We start from the raw sequence: 15,575 nt of genomic DNA, 5'->3' as shown, positions 1-15,575 counted from the left end.
TAATTACCTTCGCCAAGAAGGTTATGTTTTCTAGAGGCGTTCGTGTATGTGTGTGTGTGTGTGTGTGTGTGTGTGTCAACACGATAACTTGAGAAGGCTTAAATGGACTGACTTGATATTTGGTAGGTGGGTAGGTCTTGATGAGACCTCAAAATGATTAGATTTTGGGCCACCTGGCGGCTTGTCATGGTACTGCAGCAGAACTTCCGGTTTTGATATCTCATGATCCAGACATGCTAGGGTGACGAAATTTAGATGGTAGATAGCTCTTGTGCTGGGGATGAAGTGACATGAGTATGAGCCCCCTAGTTGCTTGCTCTAGAACTGCAGGGGGGTTTAAAGGACAAATGTTTAAAAGAGGATAACTCAAGAACCGATTGATGGATCATCGTGATTTTTGGTATGTAGGTAGCTTAAGTGATGCTTGACATAATGATATTACAATTATGCAAATACTGATGTAGTTTGCATAATTAATGAGGAAATTCTATAAATCAGCTGCATTCCATGATAGGAAGTTCAAGCTTGTAACATATGTTATTAAGAATGAGAGAAACACAGGCAAATATTGATTATGCAAATGAAGACTTAATTTGCATAATTAATGAGAAAATGTTGTAATTGCATAGTGGTAACTGCCTGGAATTTCATACTTGGGGTGTTTGAAAGTTAAGTGAAGGTGAACATAATTAAACATAACTTATTCAAATAAGGACCACATTTGCATAATTTATGAGAAAATGGCATTCTTTGTTAAGATAAGACTGTCTTTTGGTGGAGAATATGATCAACAGACTGATATAATTCATGCAATTGAGGATCCTATTTGCATAATCAGGGTGATTAGTATATTTCTTATTCATAAAGGCTAACATCATTTGGCGAAGGTATGAGATCGTGGAACTCTAGTTAGATGTAAAACGTTTTCATAGTACATCAACATCTCACAAAAGAATGTAAATCACCCACCCACACACAAACACACGCGCGCACACGCAAACACACAAATGTACACACACACACGCGCGCGCGCGCACGTGCGCGCGCACACACACACACACGCACACACACACACACACACAGAGACACACACATGCACACACACACACACACACACACACACACACACACACACGCACACACACATGCACACATGTACACACACACACAATATACCCACACGCGCACATACACATATAACCTCCATAGCCCCACGTCATGTTAACATAATCTTTCGTACCAAACGGTACAACTTAAATCCACCCCCTGTCCGAATGGCTCCTCCCAGGAGTACTCTGTTATCAGTAACGGCTGTTTAACGTTAACATCCTGCTGGATCAAACTCACCACTACAATCGAATTTATGACGTCACGACGACGTCATCGCGCGTCACTATGACGCCGATCGGCGCGGCTAACGCGGTTATTAATTTGTTGATGCATTAACGCGTGATGCGGCCTAATCTAGTTGTACTGTGAAGCAGGGAGGTTATTCTGGCTTATTTTGCGGGTATTATCACTTTGTCTCTGTCCGTTGATACAGTTTTTAGCCACAGGTTTATCCCCTACGGTGTAAGGTAGGAGAAGGTAGGAAAATAAGCTTTTCGCGCGTGGCTGTTGGCTGAGAGACGTAAGGCATGGAAAAATGTTTTGTTTCCTGTTTCAGTACTGAAAAATTAGGGTCGGTCATTCATTTTTTTAGACTTTGGCGATCTCTAGTAATCCAACTTACATAAAACAGTTTATTTAAGTGAAACTTACATCAGAATACTTCAATTTTCAATGTCAATATTGGAAAAAAGGTTTGTACAACATATCATCACTCAGGTGTCAAATCATGGAGCAAGAAATGGTGGACCAGTTTGAAAAAAGTATACGTCCTTTGCAGCGATCTAGCCCTAAAAAGGCCAGGGTCAGCAGTCTTTCCTATGGTCGGTCGGGAAGCAGGAAACACAACATTTTTTCTCAGGCGTAACAGGATTCAACAGACGTTTCCGCTGACCCTGCGCGGCAGGGAAACAGCCGAGTTTCTCACGTACAGGATCCTGTAGACATCACCTGGTGGCAAACGGGAAACACTTCACAGGACTGGCGCCATGTGTAAAACTGCCAATCATAACTGTTACCTAATGATATTAAGAACATATTAACTTTTTATGTTTTCCGAAGGAAAATATCTTATTTTTGCTACGTTTCCCCTTCTTCTTCTTCTCCAAACACTTACTTCTGACCTGGTCAATGACCTGATTGGTTGACGTTTCTCACCATTATAACTGGTGTTGGGTTACATGATGTTGCAATTTTATAGTAGTAGGGATTTAGTAGTCTCTACCAGACTCCTTTGCAGGCTGAATAAATAGTAGAAATCGGCAAAGGGGGAAATCATTGGCCAGAGGAGTTGGCCGGCCATAGAGGGTCCAGTTTGCCTGCACGGAGTCTGTGGAAAGTCGCTATCCTCTTTGAAGTCCACAAATGGGTTTTAAATAGGTGCGAAGTGCCAGAGTAAGCCGTTTATTGCTTTGCCTGTCAAGTGTGACGGGCCGGAACTCAGGACTCAATGATGAAAAACGTATCGGCCTGACTTTCCTTGTCCACGGTTTGTCAAAATTAAATCCCCCATGGAAATTGTAAAATAAACGGTAGAATTACATTATGAAGGGGCTATATGGCTATATTACCGTTAAAATCAGGAACATTCAAAAGAAAAACCTCGTAAACAATGTCTTCTGTGTTGATTTCTTACACGGGCGGCTTTATCGCCATTTTGGGACATGGAAGAGTCTATTCTGTGTGTAGGGGAAAAGCGTCTTTGAAATACTTATCAAAAGATAGCAGATATGACATCGTACAGTAATAATATATCACAGTTATAGTTATATTGTCATACTGAAAGGATGTACTTCACTTCGTATCAATATACATTGAAAGGTAGATATTTTAAGTGTTCCCTCGAAATGGACTCTTCGGTAGCGTGCCCGGCGGGCCCGGGCGCTTTCTGGAAAAAACTTTCGTCAAACTTCTACAAGATCCATCACAGGGGATTAGATTTTAACCACACATCTGTGAAGAACAATAAAGCATGTATGCTTTCCTCGGCAGGCTGATTGGCGTTTAAAATGGGCAGTGGAACTCTGGGATTACAGCAATTCGCAGGTTTCTTCACGCTCCTCTATCCAAACATGTGCCGAGGTGCACCGAGTGGGGAGGGCTGGTCGTGTTCATGTGGGAAAATTTGGGTTGTTTCTGCTAGATTTTGAATTAATAAGGCATGTCAGAGACTAGGTACTGATATTAGTTCCCAAGTAATGAGCTGAGACTGACTTTAGCAAACCTGCTCACGGCGGCCTGGATGTCACATTGTGTATACAGATCGGCCCGGCCCGAGGAGAGACCCCGCGGGGTTTGGTTGTGCGCGGGCCTGCACGCCGGGGTGTTTATGGCCTAAATGATCTGAGGTGCTAAGCTACTGTCCTTGTTCCGGAGATGAGCGGATTAATTTTATGTCCTTTCATCGTAGCGACTTTCCACAGACTCCGTGCAGGCAAACTGGACCCTCTATGGCCGGCCAACTCCTCTGGCCAATGATTTCCCCCTTTGCCGATTTCTACTATTTATTCAGCCTGCAAAGGAGTCTGGTAGAGACTAGGGATTTAGACTCCTGTCTGACCATATATATGAATGTGTTTGAGTAAGACCCTGCGCAGCCGGGAAACAGCCGAGTTTCTCACGTACAGGATCCTGTAGTCATTACCTGGTGGCAAACGGGAAACACTTCACAGAACTGGGGCCATGTGTACAACTGCCAATCATAGCTGTTACCTAGGAAAATATAAACTGAACTTTTTCACTGGTAATGTAGCTTTTTTTTACAACTATTGGATAATCATAATCTTAATGTAGTTGACCATTAAGATATCCTCTACAAGGCTTCGGGAGGCGGCTGGAAAGAGTGGGAATCGGCCAAATAGAGAGATAACATTCCGGGGGAGCTGGTCTGCACCCGAGTACGGCAAACTGTTCTCTCCAGCAGGCCAACTCCTTCGGCATTTTATCTCTCTATTTATATATATTTCTACTCTTTCCAGACGCCTCCTGAAGCCCAGCAGATGATATCTTAAGGGTCAACTACCTTAAAAAAAACAGCGTTTGGCTGAAACTTCAGAGTAGCCATGCCAGCGACAGGAAATGCAGCCGTGTATACGTCAGTACATGTGTCCGGTACGTGGACAGAAGCACGAGTTTTCCCGTCAGGACAGAAGCCAAGTTCGTTACGCCGTGATCAGCACGTAGGTTTGCCGTCTGATGACTTTTGCAGTCAAACGTCAGAGGTTTGGCGATTTTCCCACTTGCGAATTTTCGCGAGTCGCCACGCTGTAATTACCAGGCCCGACCTGAGCTCAGATCACCGGAGACAGCTACAGTAGAACAGACGTCTGTGTCCGGGTGATTTGACGGCCCGGATAATCAACGTTAGCCTCCGTAGCAGGCTTATAGACCTAGGGGTTTGGTGATTTTCGGCTATTTTCTGATTAGCCCAGTTCTAAAACGGGGTAATTCAACCAGGCCGGCTATGTTGTCTACACATGTATATGCAATGAGAAAATAGCTCATAAAAGCTCACAAAGACCCCTAGTTTTTGACATGCTATGGAGGCTAAATCAGCCTGACATCGGAACAAGTAGCCTCCTGTGCAGGCCTCCGGGCGGGTGGGAGTTTTGATTTTTTTTTCTAGAATTTTTAACCCGTTCTTTTGCTGGTCATCCTACAACCAGCCTCCCAGAGAAGGTTTGTACCCGGCTGGTTGTAGGATGGCCGGCAATTAAAAGAACGCGTTAAAAATTCTACAAAACGCAGTATCAAAACTCCCACCCGCCCGAAGGCCTGCACAGGAGGCTAGGGACAGAACCGCGCAGCATCGGGATATAATATGGGGCAGCCATAAAGTTCTCAAGCTAATTCCTGTCTCCATTCAGACAGTTTATAAAAGCCCATTCAACATAAACCCCACTCGGCTGCGCGGGCTGACTGACTGGCCCAGATTGGCCCGAATAAGATAAACACACTACCAGTGGAGTCAGATCATAATGGTAATGAATGCTTATGAAGAGCTTTATTGTACATTTTGTCCCAGTGGGCTAAGCACACGTCATTTGTTATCAACAAAGTATATAGATGTAAATATAAACGTCTAGAATACACAAGTACTTTCGACTTCCCCTCGCTTCTTGGTAATCGCACAAAATGCAGTAGGCTGTATGATTAGTTAGAGCTGGTTTACGGAAGACTGTAAGGAATATAAATTAGTTTTATTCAGCCTGTCAAACGACCGGTTTCACCCTGTGTGGCGTCTTCAGGTGTACAGAGGCTAATGACACAAGTACATAGATTTCACACTTAGAGTACATAGATTTATAGACCTTTCCATATTGCCCTCAGGCGAGTTACATGGCATTCGGATCGCCCTAACCTGTTACATGAGTTCGTGTGTTCTATCTGGGGCGTGGACTGAGTCAGGTTAGCTTCCGCAGCAGCCCAATGATCAATTCATGATCAGTGGCAGTTTAGGTCAAGTTACAAGTTAAATACATTACATAGCTGGACATCATACGTACCAAACTCGGAAGGTCATTGCATTTTAGTCAAGTGATGGAACTTTGTACTCGTATGCTCACAGCATTTCCAAATTAAATCCCATTTACACAAAGGTACACGAGAAGGAAGAATCGGAACCTTAACGCATTTTTCACGTCACCTTAACTATACGTATTTTGTTCTGTGAAATCTGACCATGAAAGTTGTCCTGCGGCGCGTGGACTGAGTCAGGTTAGCAATCTGCAGCAGCCCAATTACCGTGTCGGTCCTTAGTACCTGTTTATTCAGCAGAGAAACCATCTGCCATGATACGGATCCATTACGGGTCATTGCAAAATCGATCCTGAGCCTGATTACAAGGATAAAGCCACAGCAAGTAAATTCTATGGATGGCATCCCCCGCAGACTCCAAACCTAATGCAAGCGGGCGAAAAAAACAAGGCGGGCCGAAAAAAAACAAGGTTCTACATTTTAAAATTTTGACACAATCATTGTTCAAATGGTTTTGATTCAGTGGGAACATCACATATACAGCTAACATCACATAATGTCACTGCATCAAAGTAAGAAGCAAAACATTAAATCAAGCCTTTTCTTGTCCCCTCTCTTTATAGTTATCTGACATCCACCTTCCGGCTTGGCTTGCCCATTTTCGACATGGTGACCACTGTTAGAAGGCAACAAAATTTCTTGTTTTTTTTTCCAAAATCAGGCGAAAATTAATACGCGCGTGATGTCATCCATAAAAATTACTTGCTGTGGCCCAACCGAGACGGGCGGCAAATGGGGGGGGGGGGGGGGTTACTAATTGAAGTAATTGGCGACAAATGGCAGCATGCGGACAGGCATGAGTACCGGCCTAATCAGGGGGGAACTCTCTCTGCTACTTTCATGGTCTCGTCATTGCTTCGATGAACTATCAATTCTGTTATAGGTTAGACATCCAGGTAATACGATACGCCAAAATGCTTTACTGAAGCCACTGGATATGATTTTGGAAACAGTCAGACGTTTGACCGTTTCCAAAATCATATCTGCTTTTTGGCGTATCAATTCTGTTTCCACAATAATGGGTTTTGAGCCTACAACTAGGCTCTGGTGAATACTTATTTTTATTTTATTCACATGGATTTTTGAGCATTGGATAGGAAGCACTTGTTGTGCTTATGTAAATCCGCTGCTCATAAAACATAATACAAATGTAAACATAAAGATAACATAAAGTATAGCATTAGCATAAAATGAAAGTGGCTGGCGCACCAATACCTAGCATGACATTATTGAGATTGGTCAAATCTTCCAGAGTGGTGGATATAGTTAAACACAATATCAAAGATACGGCAGTTGGTAGGGGAGGGAAGGGCTACCTGTAAGAAGTAAAGTACATAATGTGGCGTCGTTTACGTTGAGTGGGTCGGAAGGAAGTATGTTTTCAAGATGAAGGCAAGATATGGATAACAACATTTGAATACTTCACCAGTGAATACACACAACAGGCCTTCAAATACACCGTTCGCCGCCATCTCCTAACACACACCTCCCATCAGCTCAGTTCAGTGCCCTCAGGTACCCTTTTGCTCTTACACTGAGCAAACGATATCATAATGAATCTTTATTTGCATATTCATGCCCATGGGACTAATAAATGCATACACCTAAGTATGATGATACACGTACATCATACTGAGTAGCATAATACATAGGATATGATGGTAAATAAGTAACGTAAAAGGCAAATGAACTACTAGAGAATACATTCTCATCTAGATCTTCCTTCTCCCTTTTTAGCGCAACTGGATATGAATTCACATAGTTTTTCTATTGTGTGGTCATAATACATAAACATAAAATTGCGATCTGCTCAGCTCAGTGCTTTATTCAGTGACCCGGAGAACTGGATCACTTACAGGAGGCTTAATACTATGTGCCACGAGAATGTTATCACCCATTACAGTCCATTGCAATAATTCCAGCATGCTAATCTGTCCACGCTATGTCAGTGTGCGTCCTAACCTGTGTTTGAAGCTACAGTAGAATAACACTTCTTAATGGTGAGGTCACAGTTCCAAACCGGGGCCCAGCCGGGCAGTCGTTTGGAACGAAAAGTATTATATAAAAGACAACAAAGCACAAATAAGTTGACAAAATCCATAATGGGAACTATTTGTGTATATTATTGATAAAAGCTGTTGATTTTTCGCTAATCAAAACAGCCCGGCCCGGCCCCGGTTTGGAAATAGCCTTAGCATTTAAAGGGGTCTAAAATTATGAAGGTGTACTGTGGAGCGGGTGTGTTTAAATTTGATGTATAAAAAAATGACTAAAATATGCATTTGCTTTGCTTAATATTCATGAGCACTGGAATCCATCATGACAATGGTTTCAACGAGAGATTGTTGTGCAACTTGTCTTCTTTCCAACCATGTTGATGTAAGTTAGAATTATATTATTTGAGCATTCACCACTTGATTAAAAAATGGATCGAAAAAATGTGAGAAGGCCTTTACATTTACCTAGTCCCATCCAAGAGCGGGAAAGCAATTTGTATCAACTGTCTACAATCTGCGTCTACACGACCCAAAGCCTGGGGCAGCCGGGGGAGTTGGTCCGCTACAGAGTACATTTTGCAGCACCACAACTCCCCCGGCATGTTATCTCTCTATTTGGCCGGATTCTGCTCTTTCCAACCGCCTCCCAAACTAGCTGGTATGTTTAAGGTGAGTGCGTGATTGGGAAGGCAATTTGGATAACCTGTCTCCAATCCCCGTCTACACGACCCAAAGCCTGGGCAAGCCGGATTTCTACATCATCATTTCAGCAAATCTGCGCATATCCGGATCTACCAACCCAAAATCCCACCCTGCTAAAAACCTGACAAATATAGCAGAACTCAAGTCAGCACAGGTGATTTGGGACGCCTTAATATATTTACAGTCAATTATGTGTAAGTCCTACAATACGCGTACGTGTATCAAACAGACTCGGTTCACATAAGACTAGGGCAGCTGTCTACTTCAAGAAAGGTGTCTTTAATCCCTATTTACACACGCCTTAAAGCTGAACTAGATCCATTCCGGAGAAATTGTGCGTCAGTTCCGTACATTTTACTCAAGTCAGTACAGGTGATCTGGGATGTCAATTATGTGTAAGTCCTACAATACGTGTATCACACAGACTAGATTCGTGTAAGATAGGGGCCGCTGTTTTAATGCCTATTTACACACCTTAAAGCTGAACAAGATCCAGAAACCGTGCGTCAGTTCTATACATGTTCCTTCATGTAGTAACGAGCCACAAATCCGCACAAATCCGGCCGGCAAACCGCGCTGTGAGGATAACTGGTAACAGATCTCGCGCCGAGAGACGTCAGCACAGGAGATTTTAGCGCTTTACAATCAATGATGTGGACTGGATAAAAACTAGGCCGTGCAGGTATATACGTCGGTGAAGGTTAGACATCCAGGTAATAAGATACGCCAAAAAGAGTTAAGCAATTGGATATCAATTTGATTCGTCAGTGACACTGGAGTGTTGTCAAAGATGTTTCCTCTTGGACCTTCAAAAATTTGTTTTTACTAATTCACCTATCAATACATTGTCCCTGCTTATAAACCTGTATTCTGACATCTAAAAGGTAGTGAATGCTACCTGGAACATCTGACCGTTTCCAAAATCATATCCAGTTGTTTGAGTAACTGTTTTTGGCGTACATAACTGGCAACAGAACCCCCGCTGAGGGACGTCAGCACTGGAGATTTTACCGCCTTATAATCAATAATGTGGTCGTATAGGAATTGAAAAGCACGAAATGAACTAGTGCTCTTACATGGACGGGCAGACAGTCTGTCCTTGACATCAAGTGATTTTAAAGCTTTATATCAGACTCCAGAGGTGACAGAGCCTCTCTCATGATGTTCTCCAAGAAGATGTTACAAAGTGTTGGTGACAAGAGACAGCCCTGACGGACTCCCACTGAGGTAGGGAAACACTCGCTGAACTCGTCACCTGTCATCACTGTGCTTTGTGACCCCTTGTATAATGCTTCGATTGAGTTGATGATTCCCCGGCTGATGTTGAAGCGACGCATTACTGCCCACAGTCCATCTTGCCATATCCTATCAAAGCATTTTTTGTAGTCTACAAATGTAGTCTACAACCGCCCTGGGTGGATAACTCTTGTGGACAGTTTAGTTGCCCCGACGGCAGGACAGACTGCTATGGGACCGGTGAGGTGAGGATATCAAGTATTTGCAAAATATATATGGACTGGATAAAACTAGGCCCCTTGTCGAACTGAAAAGTATGAAATGAACTAGTGCTCTTACACAGTTAGGCAGACAGGGAATGTTGCTCTGTCTTTTGACATCAAGTGATTTTACAGCTTTATAATCAATGATGTGGACTGGATAAAAAAAGCCGTATAGGCTACTTGTTCAACTGAAAGTTCGAAATGAACTAGTGCTCGTATGTATTTTATAATTACACAGGCAGCGATGGAGTACTGTTCTGTCTCATAACGCCAGTGAGGTTATTATTATATAGTTCAGAATTATCAATTACTCAATATCTGATAGCCACCACTATAAAACGATTGCAACAGTTATTTGTGACGAATAACAGGTAACTGATTAATAAAGACAATTGTAATCAACACACGTTGCTGGAAATATAGCGTGACCTCTCTTTACATCATGACTTCTATAAACATCTACGTTCCTCGTAATGAGATAAAATATGAAATATGCATATTCTGTGTATTTGGTACTTTTCTTCTACATGTTCATGAAAAGCTTCAAGGTAATCTATGGTGTTTGTAAATACCTTGCGTCACTCTTTGTACATTCGTTGCTGATTCATCTTTTAATTGGTAATTTCCTTTGTATAATTAGCATTTAGTTTGAAAGTATCAGTTGTTTGCAATGTACAAACGTAATTGTAAACATGTGACCTGTGCTTAGTTCTTAATCAATTAAAAAAAAACGAGAACAATCAAAACAAAATACCCATGATGACGCGGAGAGTGGCGATCACAAAGATCATCAGACAGTTAGACTGGACACCCCCCACCCACACACACATACTCAACAGGAACATCGTCACAATATGCAAATAAGGTCCCCACGTCACCCGGCCCTTGGGAATTGTTCCGCCTCCTTTCGTGACGTAAGTCCCATGTAAGGCTGAGTTGGTATAAAAGGAGAGTTCCACCGGCCGGAGGACAGACCTCCCGAGGCGCGACACGCACGGGGAACACGGGGACAACCGAAGACTGACAGAGAACAGAGAGACGTTGAGAGAGACAGAGAGAGAAAAGGACTTAAGCAGAAGATACCGAAGCCGTTTGCAGCCGAGCCGCACAGACCCCACACCGCCACCCATGACACGGTAAGTGCGAAAACTATTTACGCCCAAAACAACCGGATATGATTTTGGAAACGGTCAGACGTTTCAGGTAGTATCCACTACCTTTCGTCAGTGACTGAGAGACCAGAGGAGAAATGCGGGGTCTTCTCTGGTCTCTCAGTCACTGACCAAAGCTAGTGGATACTAGCTGAAACGTTTGACCGTTTCCAAAATCATATCCAGTTGCTTGAGTACCTGCATTTTGGCGTATTTCATTGAATGGATATCTAACCTTCATCGGCGAAAACTACATCCTTCAACTTTCTGTTGTTCCTCTCCGGCATCAAATTTGTCCAGATGACGACTTTGGCAGGATATTGCTACAGCGTACACCATTCTCAGTACTACATGATGTTGTCTTGGGAAGAATAAGGTTGATATCAGCGCAACGATAGTTTGAATGAGTTCAACTTACAGATTGCATGAATGGATTTTACCCTGTCCTGTTATACCATTTTAAGAAAAATCAAGTTCAGAAGAAAAATGGTTACAAAATAATGATATCCCCTTGACAAATTCAGCCAAGTTCTTATGAGTTGTTCCTTTTTCTTTTCCACACGCTTTACACTGGCGGGTTATTCGGGTCTGACAAAAGATCACGAGGCCTTCTGGTTTTTCTCCTAACGGCGACGATAACATCGACGATAAACAAGATTAGTAAAACGATCCGTGCTTTACGCAAATACGATTAATTTTCGATAACGCCACACTGACTTAATTTTATTGATGACATCCAAGCGCACATTGATTTTCGCCTGTTCTAAAAATAAAAAAGATCGCGTCCACCGAGGCTCGATGAGGGCTCTAGGCCTGGGTAGTCCATGGTAGTTAGCGACAATACGGAGCCGGGCACCCAGGCTACCGAAGCTCCACGACTTCAAGACCTCAGGACATACGCACAGTGTCGATTCATAAATTTCACAAAAAGCCAGCATGTACCGGCTTGTCGTATACCTCGCTGCGTACTGCCGCTAATTCACAATACCAGCTTTATATTCCTGGAGTTTATTTTTGGCCGGACTTTTTTAATTCGCCCGCGCACACTAGTTTGGGGATCTTCAGCGCATGTCATCCATAAAATATAGTCGGTGTGGCCTAACGTAATCAGAACGAAGGCCCGACTGTTGCTGGTCCCGCCGATGGGCTCACATCGGCAGCTGTCTGCCGCGCTCGGAACGTTTTCTGCAAATTTCCCCGGAGATTTCCATCTGCTAACCGGTTTAGACTTCTGGACAAATGTTATTATGGTTTGTCATTCGCTGAGAAACAGTAGAAGAAGTGGACTATGTCGGTAAAACCCGGGACATTGAAACGGCTGAGTGTTTCTCATGACATCATTAGCCTCTACCAGGCACCGCGCAGATCGCTTGAAAAATAGTACAAAATCGTCCAAAATAGAGGGAATGGTATACCAGGGGAGTTAGCCGGCAAGAGAGGGAACATTTTGGGACTATGTTGGTAAAACCCGGGCCAGTGAAACGGCTGTATGGTTCTAACAAGCTTACTACGGCAGGCTGGCTTGAGCAGCTGGTAGAAGATGCTTTACTCTGGCTGATGAGTTGTAGAAAGCAACCGTTACGAACACTATCAGTCTCAATATATATACACACAGGGAACTCCTGGGCATCAACAGTGTTTCTGGCGCGAGCCAAAGGGCATGTGTGTGAACAATTACATCGAGATGTACTGGATGTCCATGTTGTCATTCCAAGCCCTCAGAAGATGTCAGAAAATGTAGGCTTGGAACGGCAACATCGACATCCAGTTTATTTTCGATGCGAACAGTTGTGTCAGGTACATTGTGTCATACACCAGCAAGGCAGAAAGAGAAGTGGGAAAGCTACTCAAACATAATCTCCAAGCAGATCCCTTTCGGTGGCAAGACAGTATCCATTAGCCGGAGGAGTTTGCACAGCCACCGAAGGTTGTGGCTAGCGGGCACTCATCTGCCTAATGGATACCGTATGCTTCGTTATTAGAAAAAATACCGAAACTTCTGATTAGCCCACTCGATTGTAACACTTTATCACAGACTTGTGCTAGCCCTTACTGTTTAAGTAATTAAGATATGTTAGGTTTTATTCGACATTAGGTCTTATCCAACATTTATTTTATTGTTGTTACTCTCTTTATGTAGTTTGCCATACATTGTACCATGTGCAATCGTCCTGAAATAAATAAAAGTTCTTCTATGATCTGCTTGGAGATTACTCAAACATGCCCAGCTTAGATATAGACTAGCGACGTGTTTTCGTACCAGCTTGTCCTTCTGCCGTGAGCTAACAGACGTACAATAATGTAAACAGGAAAGGAGTGCAGGAAACTGGGCTTTGCGTTTTAGAGTATATTAATCATATCATGCAGTAAATATTGGTCGTCAAATTTCCCTACAAATACCATCAATCGTGCCTGCTGCTTTACGTTTGACAGAACTTGTTGACATAATCATGTGCCGCAGCGCTACCAGAGATGTTTGTGTATTACTTAATCTCATTTTAGCTCCGTTTGCCTTCGTGTCCACGGTAGGACATATTTGCACATACATTGTGCATGTCCTGCAAGCAACTACAGCTACTACATCTGCAGTGAGTATATTTATTAGAACTTGCTTGTCATGCAATGCATCCCACAGGCATAGCTTTGTATGTACTGAAAACAAACTGGGCAGAGAGGCGCCGATTTAAGATTTTTCTATACAAAATGTACATTTCAATACGCCAAAAACAATTACTCAAGAGAAATCTTCACTGATTTGCATATCAATCAATACTTTGTGCTTATAAACCTGCTTTTCTGACAACTCTCCAGTGTCACTGACGAAAGGTAGTGGATTCTACCTGAAATGTCTGACCGTTTCCAAAATCATATCCGGTTGTTTGAGTAACTGTTTTTGGCGTATCTTGTTACCTGGATGTCTAACCTTCACTGACTGAACTTGTGAGGTCGTGTGGAGTAGCGGTAGCGTCTTCGGCCCAGCCTCGAGAGGGCGAGGGTTCGAATCCTGCCCGATGCCACCGACCTTGTGTCCCTTGGGAAAGGCACTTTACACGACTCACCTCACTCAGGTGTAAATGAGTACGACTAGCTTCGGTTCTGGACGTGCCTCGGACAGAACGTTAAATGGAGGTCCCGTGTTTGGAGAGCCACAACCCACGCACGTTAAAGAACCCATCACACTTATCGAAAAGAGTAGGGGACCTTCCCGGTGTGAGTGGTTCAAACCTTACAGTCTGGTTTCAGGTTTGACATCTTTGAAGAGGTGATAGTCACCTGTTATGTCAATCCTTACACAAATGTGGTAAATCGTCATTTAAAAAACAAACTGACGAACATGTCAATGTTCCTGACAGGTTTCACCATCTGCACTTTGCCGCCAACGCCCTGTTGGTTGCCATGGTGATGCTGACGGAGGTGACGTCAGCGGCGAGTCTCCCCACAGCCGACCTGAAGCCGCTAACACGGTTAGTACTGATCCGCACACGCCGGGCTATACAGCAGGCACATCAGCGGATCTGTTTATCATGAAAGTTCACCTGTGCTGGTAGTAATCATAGTAAAACGTTGAAAATTTGATCTCTCTCTAAATTGTGTGTTGGAATAAAGTTCGACTTTTACTAAGCGGATCTGTTTGTTATAGCAAAAAGCTAGCATTTAATATTTCCATGTTCGGCACAACTTTATCAATGAACATTCAATTTGGAAACACGTTAAGCTTGTTTTGCCAGCCTTGAACACATTGCACAGATAGAGAATGACTATTCTGATTAGTTTAGTTTAGTTTAGTTTAGTTTAGTTTAGTTTAGTTTAGTTTAGTTTAGTTTAGTTTAGTTTAGTTTAGTTTAGTTTAGTTGATTGATATGGCCCTTCGGTACTCAACTCTTCCGGTACGGTTTGGAGGAAGCGGCTTGACGCAATCGCCCGTCCTGCTGCCGATGTGAAGAGTCAACAGTCGTGCGGGGTCGGATGTGTGCCCGGAGTGGTCGGCTAATATTGTCGTCACGCCCGCTATTTAGCTCCTTCAGTGTTGCCCTGTGTGCGGCAGGGTCCGGGATGAGTATTCGGCAGTCTGGGTTTATAAATGATAGTCGTGGGGTCCTGTGGCGTAACGGCTCGACTCTGAACCAAGGTCCCGGGTTCGAGTCCTGCCATGCCACCGATCTTGGGCCATTGGGAAAGACACTTTTTACGACTTTAATTTTCTCACTTAAGTAAAAATGAGTATTGTCTTGTCCTGTATGTGTCCTCTGTATTGGTGGTGGCACAAGATAAGTTAATATAACTTGAGTGTGCCGTCAGCATGTCTAGTCATAAAATGTTGGAATATACAAAAAAATGATAGTGTTTGAGCATATAAAGAACATGTGCAAGTTCTGATTCTGCATAGGCTTTTGATAGAAACTTGAGTGCCCAAATGCTTGACAAACTGTTCAACAGAGAGAGCCAGAATATATAAATATACAGGAAGAATATACAATTATAATTCTCCCGGTGTTGCAATAAAGTCTTTGTTGGCACCAGTGCCGAAAATGCCACGGTAACATCGCCACTTCAGATTACTCTCATGCGCCAGTCAATAACAC

General features: G+C 43.2%; 1 protein-coding gene across 1 annotated transcript in view; it reads left to right on the top strand.

Annotated features, from left to right (window-relative positions):
• Nucleotides 1-10,801: 10,801 nt before the first annotated feature.
• Nucleotides 10,802-15,575, top strand: part of LOC109481704 — a 12,109-nt gene continuing 7,335 nt past the window's right edge. The window contains exons 1-2 of the mRNA XM_019784295.1: nt 10,802-10,977; nt 14,346-14,456. Coding sequence (XP_019639854.1) covers nt 10,970-10,977; nt 14,346-14,456 — 119 coding nt within the window. The 5' untranslated portion in view covers nt 10,802-10,969. The remainder of the gene's footprint in view (nt 10,978-14,345; nt 14,457-15,575) is intronic.

This window comes from Branchiostoma belcheri, unplaced genomic scaffold (genome assembly GCF_001625305.1).
Source record: "Branchiostoma belcheri isolate BF01 breed outbred unplaced genomic scaffold, Haploidv18h27 scaffold57, whole genome shotgun sequence".
NCBI classification, from domain to species: Eukaryota; Metazoa; Chordata; class Leptocardii; order Amphioxiformes; family Branchiostomatidae; genus Branchiostoma; species Branchiostoma belcheri.
Note: the sequence above shows the minus strand (reverse complement) of the source record. Positions and strands in the feature narration are given on the sequence as shown.